The sequence below is a fragment of the Anomalospiza imberbis genome, chromosome 3 (genome assembly GCF_031753505.1).
Source record: "Anomalospiza imberbis isolate Cuckoo-Finch-1a 21T00152 chromosome 3, ASM3175350v1, whole genome shotgun sequence".
Taxonomy (NCBI): Eukaryota; Metazoa; Chordata; class Aves; order Passeriformes; family Viduidae; genus Anomalospiza; species Anomalospiza imberbis.
Window position 1 is genome coordinate 24,437,070 of NC_089683.1, and position 10,281 is coordinate 24,447,350.

The 10,281-nt window shown below is 36.3% G+C and overlaps 1 protein-coding gene across 4 annotated transcripts in view; it reads left to right on the top strand.

The window, feature by feature from the left end:
• Nucleotides 1-9,725, top strand: part of MLIP (muscular LMNA interacting protein) — a 103,377-nt gene extending 93,652 nt beyond the window's left edge. For all 4 annotated transcript variants that reach the window (XM_068183662.1, XM_068183663.1, XM_068183665.1 and 1 more), the window contains 3 exons: nt 31-84; nt 7,483-7,517; nt 9,615-9,725. In XM_068183662.1, the coding sequence (XP_068039763.1) occupies nt 31-84; nt 7,483-7,509 (81 nt within the window). In that variant the 3' untranslated portion in view covers nt 7,510-7,517; nt 9,615-9,725. The remainder of the gene's footprint in view (nt 1-30; nt 85-7,482; nt 7,518-9,614) is intronic.
• Nucleotides 9,726-10,281: the final 556 nt, after the last annotated feature.

The window sequence follows — 10,281 nt, forward strand, 5'->3', positions numbered from 1 at the left end:
TGTCCAACCTGTGACATCTTGGCTCAGCAGCCCAGTCTTTCCATGGTGCCTATTCCAGAAAATGAGATGCTCATCTCCAAGGAGGTAATCAGCTGACCTTTAATGGGTTTAAGCATTTACATGCTAGTTTTATCTTCTATTTGCAAGGTTGATCAGTAAAAACGTGCTGAGTTTCCAAACCTGCTTTTTTTTTCCAGTGCAGAGGCTGCATAAACATTAATTGTCTTGATCAATGAAGAAAAAAACCCCAGAGTTGTTTTGCCAAGTGTGTTGCTTGTGTGAATTTGAAATAACAGTAAAATTTATGTTTCAGGTCCCTAAAATGTGCTCTTGGGATGTTAGCAAGTGGGAATGGTTAAATCATGCTGTTTGTTAAATTATGCAGCCATATTTAAATAACACATTCCACAATTTTCAGTCACTGATATAGCTTCTGTTTTAAATACCAGGTACTACAACAGCTACCAGAAGCACTTAGGATAGTTATTAAGAATTTCATAAAAGACAGTCAAGAAAACATAAAATGTAATTCAAGTTCACCCAGGATCAAAATTCAGGGCTAGGTTTATTTTTTTTTAATTTGAAGAAGGATAAAAAACTTTCTTGAAATCTAAATTCAGTTGCCAGTTCCCTACTACATTTATGTGTCTAAACTGTAGGACCATAGTGGTTATCACCCTAGACAACTCATTCAGTGAGAGGAGATGCAATCTATTAGTCATTATCAATTTTCTCTTGAGACAGAGCATATAGACAATTAAAAAGGTTCAGCTGGCACTGGCAAGTCCTTTTTTCCAACAAAATCATGAGCATGAAGATGAATTATAGCCTCAGTGTTGGAATAAGCATATGTAATTCAATTAACTGTCACACTCATTACTCTGGCTTTGGAATGCAATAGGACATTGCTTATTATAGGATATTTTCAATTCTATTTTAGAAATTCACCTATGAAAGCATAATTTAGTACCAATAATAGCAGTATGAGAATGTTTATGACACAAGAATGAATTTTTTACTACCAAGACCTCTTTTACCAGGTGCAATCTCCCAATTATTTCACTAGTTTTTTTAATGAATGTAAAAATACAGATGGGAATGATAATTACATATTTATAAACAGCTTGTTTTTAATTTATTATTTTAAAATTAGATTCTAGTTTGTCTGAAAGCAGCCACATGATAATTTAAATAAATGAAATGAACGTTTGCCAGTCATTTTTACCAAATTAGTAACTTCCTCTTAGTTTTGAAAAATATGGTGGGAGTTTTGGGGTCAAGCTCTTCACATTTTGGAAGTGGAAAATTTGCCTGAATTCTGAGTTTGTTGACAACATATCTATATCCTCACAGTGTATCTCAGTTTCCACTGGGAAAAAAAAAGGGGTGGGGGGGAAGATAAAAATGAAAAGAGGTTGATATCTTAGTGGTTGGGTGGATCAACAGACTGCATTTCTACACCAGGAGTACATAGGCATGACCGTAGCCTCTTGTTCTCATGTGCATTCCTGGCCTCTCTGCACATGGTGTCAGGGACTTGGAGCTATTTCATATCTCTTTTTGTTTGAATCTCCATCACAGCTCTCCAAATCTCCTCCTTTGTTCCTTGCCTTTGACATTTCTGCTTGTTTATACACCATCAATCCCCTTTCCTCTGCCTCCCAGGAGCCACTTCTTGATTCTCTCAAAAGCAGGTGTCACAGTGTGTGCTATGGAACTATTCAAAGAAAAACCCTAAATGCCCTCACAAAGTGAATTTAGACCAAGAATACCTTTCAGATCTTCTCAGATAGGTTGTTTTTTTTTCCATCTCAGCTGTAAAGTTTTGGAAATATTTTTGAAGTAATGGTGTATCATTAGGAGGCAGTGAGAGGGACTACATAGTTCTGAGGATAAATTTGTTTTTAAGATTAAGCAGATTTGCAGTACACCAGGAACTCTAAAACAGGTATATATACACATACATGTATACATGTGTATTTGTATAAGTGTGTGTATATATTTGCAGCCTCTGATGATGCAGATGATTTTCCTGTGTTTGAAAATAGAGGGAAGCAAACAGCTAGATCTTTGTGTCTCATCCTTCCACTTTAAAATTTGCACATTAAGGAATAATTTTGCAAATCTAATGTAAAGACAGATACTTTCAAAGATAATTCTCTGAGACAAGACACATAATTTAACTAATGCATTATTAAGATCAATTCAGAAAGTGAAGGACCTTGTACCAACATAGTAAAGTCAGATACAAAAAAAGTGCAAAATTCCTTTGGTTAGAGGCCAACTTGGTCTATTCCAAGGCAGGTAAAATATATTGAAACTGTCTTCTAAAATTTTCCTTATATTTTAAACAAGCATTTGAACAGAATTTCTATCTACATTTTTTAAAAAAGCTTAAATGTAGTACAACAATGGGAGAAATTCTACCATGGCCCATAGAAGAACTATATCTGATGAAACTGTGGTTGCATTTATAAGGACCAAGGACAATCAATGGGAAAGAAGAAGATTTATGAGTGCTATTATCAGTACACTTTGTATTTCCTTTGATTAATGTCTTATTGGATGACTTACAATAAAGTTAGGTAGAGACAAATAATTAGCTTTAAAGTTGAAAAAAAAAGTGTCAGATATCATTTTCTACAGCTGAGCAAGCTCACTATTTGTGCTGGTTCCCTAGACTCCAGTCCATGTAGAAATATCAGGATGAATTGTGTCAGGCTCACCACAAGCTACTTGGGAAGTAACATCAAGAGGTGACACATTTACTGTTTTCTCTATTGCAAATCAAAGAAAACATTTTTCATAGAACTGTTCAACTCACTTGTACAGAGCAAATGATCTAATATTTTCCCAAATTTTTAATCTCATTTTTAGCGGGAGGAGGTGAGCAGGGCACATCATGCTGGCCATGTGAAGGCTGAGCAACCTCTTTGTATGTTTAATGGGTGTCAGAAAAAGACACAAATGCATCTAGAGATGACCCCCTTTTTTTCATTCTCAGTCAAGAAGGACTGAACAAAGGCATCTGTTTCCCTTGAGATCTATTTCTGGAAATGGAAGTATATAGCACTGATACCCAGAAGGAGATCAACATTTATGCTGTCTTGGAGACAGACAGGAGAGCAACACAGAACTAGGACCAGCTCAAGTTATTTGGGACAGCCTTCTTAGCTGACCTGAGGGTAGTGGCTTCTTGGAGATAAGTTGTTGTCAAGCTGTCTCTGAAAAACTAACACATTTTCACCATTTTTTATGTGGTTGGGTTTTCAGAATTGTATATTATAGTGCTTTCCCTTTCTAGTGCATTAAAAAAAGCAAGGTAGGTCTTGGTTGATGATTTTTAAAATCACAACATCTTTCAGGCACCTGTGTTGTTCCTTTTTATTTGGGAACCTATCTTTACTCTAGGAACAGTTTATACTGAATTTCCATCTTATGAGTTTCATAAGCCACAAAACCTCACCTAATTTAATATGTCTTTTTTTTTTATCAGTGAATTCTGTTTGGGTGATGAACTGATTAGGAAAAAATCTGCCAAGTCATAAGCCCAATATTACTCTTACGCTACCATAAGACCCTTAGATCATTCTACTGTATTATCTAAAATATTTTCTGCCCTCTTTATCTAAAATTATATATAGGCCCATACTTAACTTTTCCTGCAATGTTCCTCCCTCAGAATGAGAAAGTAAGTGTGATTTGTGCAGTTCCAAAAAAACCCAAATGGATGAGCAGATGCTCTGTGAAATGCAAACACCTCTAGGAAGGAGTGAGAGAGGAAATGAGGGAAATGTGCTGCTAGTTTCTCTATAGTAATTTGTATTGTTTTCCTCTAAGCAAAGTATTCACTGGAAATAATAATAAAAAAACAAATGAACAAACAAAATGGGGGTACCTTTGTATTCAGAAGAATAGCATTCGTGTAATTTTAGCATCATTCTGTTATGGTATGTACCAAGTAAGACCTGTGACTTCCCTGTGAAAGTAAGAAAATAAATAAGTGATACTCTCCTCCTTGTGAAATCCTCCTCTCCAACCAGTGCATTTTAAATGGAGGAGGTCTGAAGGATACTCTTTGAAAGATAACCAAGCAATATGCCAATAATTTCTGGTACCTACTGTCTTCCTTTCAAGTAAAGCTAGTGTTTGCCCAGGCTATGATGTGTGAATGGTGTTATAATCAGTCTCAGAATTTTACTGAGTCAGAACCTTTAGAGAGAACATTGGGCATATATACCTGTATAATCTGAAAAAACTCACTGTGTGCAGGGCCTAAAAGTATGTCCTCATTACCCTTATTCATCTATGATTTACAAAATCCCAAGTCTACAATTACAATTACTAATAAATGACTAATTACAGTTACCAATACAATTACTCCAGGTCCATGTAATCTTTTGCTGCAGTTGAGTAAGTAATTACTCAGTTTTATCTGTTTGTTCATGAAAGATCTGCAATAGTTATTTGAGAGATCAATAGCATTTCTAAAGTCAACATTTATAAAAAGACCACATGAGAGAAAGCTGATTCCATTGACTTCAGTGGCGACAGGATTTTACCAAGTATCTTTTGTGCAAAGTAAAAAAAGTTCTTGAAATTTGAAATTCTATGAAAATGTCAATATGGTCCAAAGTTCTGTTATACATCGCTCTTAGTCTTTATTTACTTAAGGAGTGTTCCTGCTCAGAAGTCAACAATAGTATTAATCATTGATAGATTCTACATATAAGAGGAAAATGTACCCATTTTATGAAAATGTCCTTGTACTACAGAATTTATGTAGAGGGTTTTGCTTTAAACAAAAGCTCCAACCTACATGGCATTACCACAGCAAAGGAATATTCTTCCAGTTAAACACCCTCCTCACTGGACCCTGAATTATTCTGTAATGATTCAGCTCTTACTTACTGCTCGATACCTTTTCAACTTGTAAAGAAGATTTGAGCTTGTCAAAGCAACGGCCTAATTGAAGTAGAGGAAATTCCATTGGAAACACTCCCACTGAAAGGTCACATTTATGCAAGTACCTGCTTTTTCCATTTGGCACTGAGATAGATCTTTCCAGAGGCATTGGGGAAAAAAGACAGTGGTGCTCCTTGTGCTTTCCTGGGAGACAGAAGCATGGGCTCTTCACGTGTCACATCACAGATACACTATTCACTTTTTGCTTTCAATCTTGCACAAGTTTGCAGCCTTGTTCCCCAGACAGTGGAGAGCTGGTGCAGACTGGTATGGCAGAACATTGCTGCCCATTCCTCTCTGGAGTAGGGGGTCTTACCACCCTTAGTTTATTTTGACCAAGCCAAGGAGTGCAACCCTAAGCTCTCTCCATAGCCTTATAGCAGTTCATTTAGCTGAAAATTTAATGACCCTGAAAATGAACATTAAATGTAGGAATAACTACTGTTTTTACTAAAGGAGTAGGATTTTCAGGGGTTAGCGGTGATGAATTCTTTAATGTCTAAACTGAATAGGCCACTGAAACAGTAAACAGTTGCCTTCTGATATTTATCAATAGAAAGGCAGGTCCACACAATGCATATTTCTAAATTCTCAAATAAAAACTTCAAATATCAGCAGACAAACTTTCTAGTTGCTTTCTACCTCAGCAGTGCTTATTTTTAAATTTTCTTTAAGATTTTATATGTTCAACAGGAAATTTTTATTGCAACAGGTATTTGGACAATATTTTAGTCATCTTCAATTATATCTTCTTGTTTTAAGTAAAAACTTTCAGTTATAGCCTATTGACTTGAAAGGGCGTATTAGACCACCATGCTGTAACAAGGAGGAAGCATTATATGCATTTATAGAATTTTATTTATATGGTGATTGCATAAAAATAATTACTGTAAATATATTAGTTTTATAAGTTTACCTTTAAAAGTCTGAAAGGGTAATAATATAAGAATGATAAAGAGAAAGTTTGAAATATCAGTATGTGATTCAAACTGCAGCTGGAATCTAATTCCGCCTGGCATTAAGAAATAGCTGTTGCTATTGGTCCCCTTCAAAGAATGGCAGGAGTTCTGATAAATACTTTTAGAGGAAAAGAACTTGCCATGAATAGCCAGTCAGAACATAGTTGTAGGCTGAAGAAGTTTTTTTTTTTTTTTTAATTATTCAATACTTAAGTAATGCATAAGTAATTAGAATCATAGTGTTTGACCACTCTTATGATATAAAATATTTTCCTTTTGGCTAATTGAAATTTCCACACTTGCTGCCTTGTTTTCTTTCACCATGCAAATCTGAGCTGTCATTAAACCTTTCTTAAATGGCTGGAAAGGGAAAATAGATACCACTTAGTCTACTCTTTAGGTGAAAGAAGTGCTATCTGTAGCCACCCCTCATTTGTCACACGTTTCCCAGATATCAATGAACACTTGTAACCATCCTGATACTTGTCCATTCTTTTCCTCTACTTGCTTGACAAAGCAAAAACCATTTTTATCACGAGGGCTCAGTAATGGAAACTACGTTACAGATGCAGCCGCGCTAGTGCCCAGCAGAGCGGAAATAACTTCCTTCAACCTGCTGGCTATGCTCTGATTAATGCAACTGCACATGAGGTTATCCTTCATCACAACAAGTCTGGACTGATACATATTCTGTGTAGTGTCAGACCTCATGTCCCTCTCAGCAGAGCTGCTTCCCAGTCTGTCAGTCAGTCAGTCACTGTCCTGTGCCATTGCAAGGGTTATTAATTTCCTCTTTCCATCCCTCCTTGTCCCCTGCCCCATGCAGGATTTTGTATTTGCCTTTGTTCATGGATCTTCTGCTAGCCTGTTCCTTCAGTTTTGCAAGGTCCCCCAGAATAGGAGTCATACCCCTGGCAAATCAGTGTCTTTCATCCTCCAAGTTAGGAACATCCACAGACTTCCAGGACATGTAGGCTTTTCAGATCTCTGATGGAGACATCACCCTAGCATCCTCTGAAATACCACCTGCAGCAGAGATTTTTACCTGTTGAGTACTATCTTTTTAGACCACTGTCCAGATAGGGACAGGCCACATTGGTTCACCCTGTACTCTATCCTACTCCTTGGTTTGGGTGCCAGGCTATTATAGAAGACTGGCAAAGTCCTTGCTAAAGGGGGAGGCAAGCAACACCTGTGTCACATGAATGCAAGGGTGGCTACATGCTCTGTCCTCCAAGAATGAGGTTCAAAAAACAAGTGGAAAAGCAATGTGAATCTGGTGTGTGATTAATCGAGGTGATGCTTGTCTGTTGAAATTTGCTGTGGGCAAAAGAATTCCTCAAGAATGTCAATGCATGAAAAATCATTCCTGGTTCAGTAAGCAGAGCTGTAAATTAAGAGTGCAGCAAACCAGTGATTAAAAAAAAAAAAACAGAGAAAAACAGAGAAGTGCTGTATGGAGTTTTCCACCAGTTTTTACAACTATTCCTGCATAACATTTGCAGTTTTTATTTTCCTCTTCACTTTGTTTTTGCTTTTTATTTTCATTTTTCTATAGGTTACCAATGAAAGAGGTTCTGTTTAGATATGAAGGTGAGTATTACTATTTTTTAAAAGTATGATTACAGTCAAAATTTGAATATGTAACTACTTTGGTGTCACTTTATTAGTTTTTTATCATTTTAGTTGGAAAGATGATAGGATGCTTTAGGTACACAATTCAGTGTGTGGATAATAAGATGGCTGTGTTTGATGAATGATTTTCTATGAATAATTACCAATGCAGAATAATTCCAATTCTTAGCATGACAGAATAAAGTCACAATAGAATTAATATTAAGTGGGATTCAATCAAATGGTTGGAAGAAATTGAGGTATATTCTGGAATTAGATTGTGAAAGGATGTCAGGGAAATAAGATTAATTTTTTTACCTTTGAGCACATAACCACATACTGCTTTTAAATGAATGGCTTGCAAGAGTTAAACAATACCACAGTGCAAATAATTCACCATGCTTGAGAGCTGACTTAATATAGTACTTAGCAAGAAAAGACAGCAAATAGGTGATACTGAAAAGGCTGAAAGGTTCAATGCGTTTTTTTCTCCCTTCCTTGTTTCAGTCTTCACAAAAAAAGATTAATTATGACTAGAAGTTTATTTCAATTATTATTAAGAATTTGAGAGTAGGACCATGGAGAGAAATGGAAAATAACACCTAAAGGAATACTGAGGTAAATAGGAGTATTCAGGATGGAACAGCCTAATGAAATTTACCCTTAAACTACTTAACCTAAGCAATTTCTCGAACACTTGTGATTAGCAGGATGAGTAAGTTCCCAGAAAACTGGAGAATGGTAAACACAATGTTCTATCTAAGCAAAAGAGGAAAGGAAAACCTAAAGAATCACAGCAAATTCAGTCCTAACAGCATTTCCAAGACACTGGAACAAAGTATTAAACAACACATTTGTGGGCATCTAGAGAATGGTAAGAAGATAAGATTATTTGCACAGGGACACATCAGAAACAAATCCTATCAAGTTGATCTCATTTCCTTCTGTGACAGCAAAGCAGATACAAGGATGTGTTTTATACAGTGTATCTTCAACGTAGTCTCGCATGACATCCCTAAGCAAGCAAAGCAGATATGGACTAAATTAAATTCACATAGGCTATCTAGGTACTTGATTGGAAAGGAGGACTCTGAGAAGAGTTATTTGCTGCCTGAGTGGGAGAACATCTCAGTGACTTCCAGAATGCTGTCTTCTAGCTTTAGCACTATAAAACTTTGCTATTAATGACTTTCTCAATGACATGGACAATAGGCTTGCCCAATTTACAGATAATGCCCACAAGGGAGGATCTGCAAGCAGTATGGAAGCCAGGATTTTAATTCAGAAAAATTCACTTACATTAAAAGAATGGCTTGAAATAAATATGATACAATTGATTGGAAAAAAAGTACAAAGAAATATCAAGGATGCAGGCAGAAAAAGAATGACAGTAATACTGCAGGTGAGAACCTGAGGATTATAGGGGAGGAAAGACTGAGTAGAATAGGTGATGCTTTCAGGGAGATGTTGAAAGGAATGCTTATAATATGATGAAGATAATTGCTTTTTTTCACTATTAGTGCAAAATCAGTGGCATAGGGTGTGGGAAACAAATGGGAGATTTAGAAAAGATGTAAAGGCTTCAGTGTCTTCACACAGAAGATAAAGAAATAAGGACACAGTAGAAGCACAGCAGTTTCTCTCTTCATAATTGACTATTATAAAGGGATATTAGTCACTTTTCCATCTTTCCTATGAGTAGGAGAAAAAGAAATGGGTCTAAATTTCAGGGAGAGAGATTTAGTTTGAATTTGAACAGTTACAGCTTTGTGAAAATTTAAGTACTAAAAGCAGTTTGCCTCAGGCTGCTGCAAAGACAGGCAAGTTTCTCACAAGATAAATCTGATCTGCCAGCTTTCATCTTCTCCCACAACTATAGGACAAAAGAGGTGACTGAATATATCTTTTAGGTTGTTTTTTTTTTTTTTTTTTTCTGTGAAACTATGAGTTCTATTTGTTAGCCAGATCATCAGGTTGTATAAATTAGGAAAACTAAGCAACCTCGGTGTGTGTTATGCATCTTACTAATCTGTATTTTTGACAAATTGTGTTCATGCAAAAATCCTTCTTTTGCAGCCCCAAATTAGGATCAAGAGCTAAAACTGAATTTTGCAGCCTGTTTCTATAATAAGAAGGAATCCACAGCACCAGTCTTATTTAAAGCACCATTAAAAAAAATATTGCTTCAGGTATGCTGGCAAGGCATGTAGTTGCAAGGCACTAATAACAATCAAATATTCTTTCAAGAAATAATCTTATGTACTAGCATAATTAACCCCAGAAATACACACATGAAAATGCCATTTCTTGAAGTGCTTGCTGATTTAAGAGATACCCAATATTATACAGCGTATTTTCCTTAGAAATAATATAAATGTTGAAATTAAATAAAGCTGTATTTTTGTTGCAAAGTGTTTTTTTGTGATTCTTGTTTTTTACTCCTGTAAATCTGGCTCCATGGGTTTCAAATAGCTGAGAGCTAATGCCAGCATTGCTGGGAAAGGAATGCTCCTGTGTGTTTAAACTTGGTCACATTTTGCCACCACAAAGACACTTGTATTTTGTGAAGTAGTCCAGGGATTATTCACGTTGGTGTCAGCACCCACAGCAGTCAGCAGTGACCATGCACAGCGATCTTCCCCTGCCATGCAATATTCATAGCCCCTTTGACCCTGCCAGGTGCTGAGTGCAGGCAGAATTGCTGTCGGCACTCCTGGCACTCCAGGCAGAAACGCCACTTTCC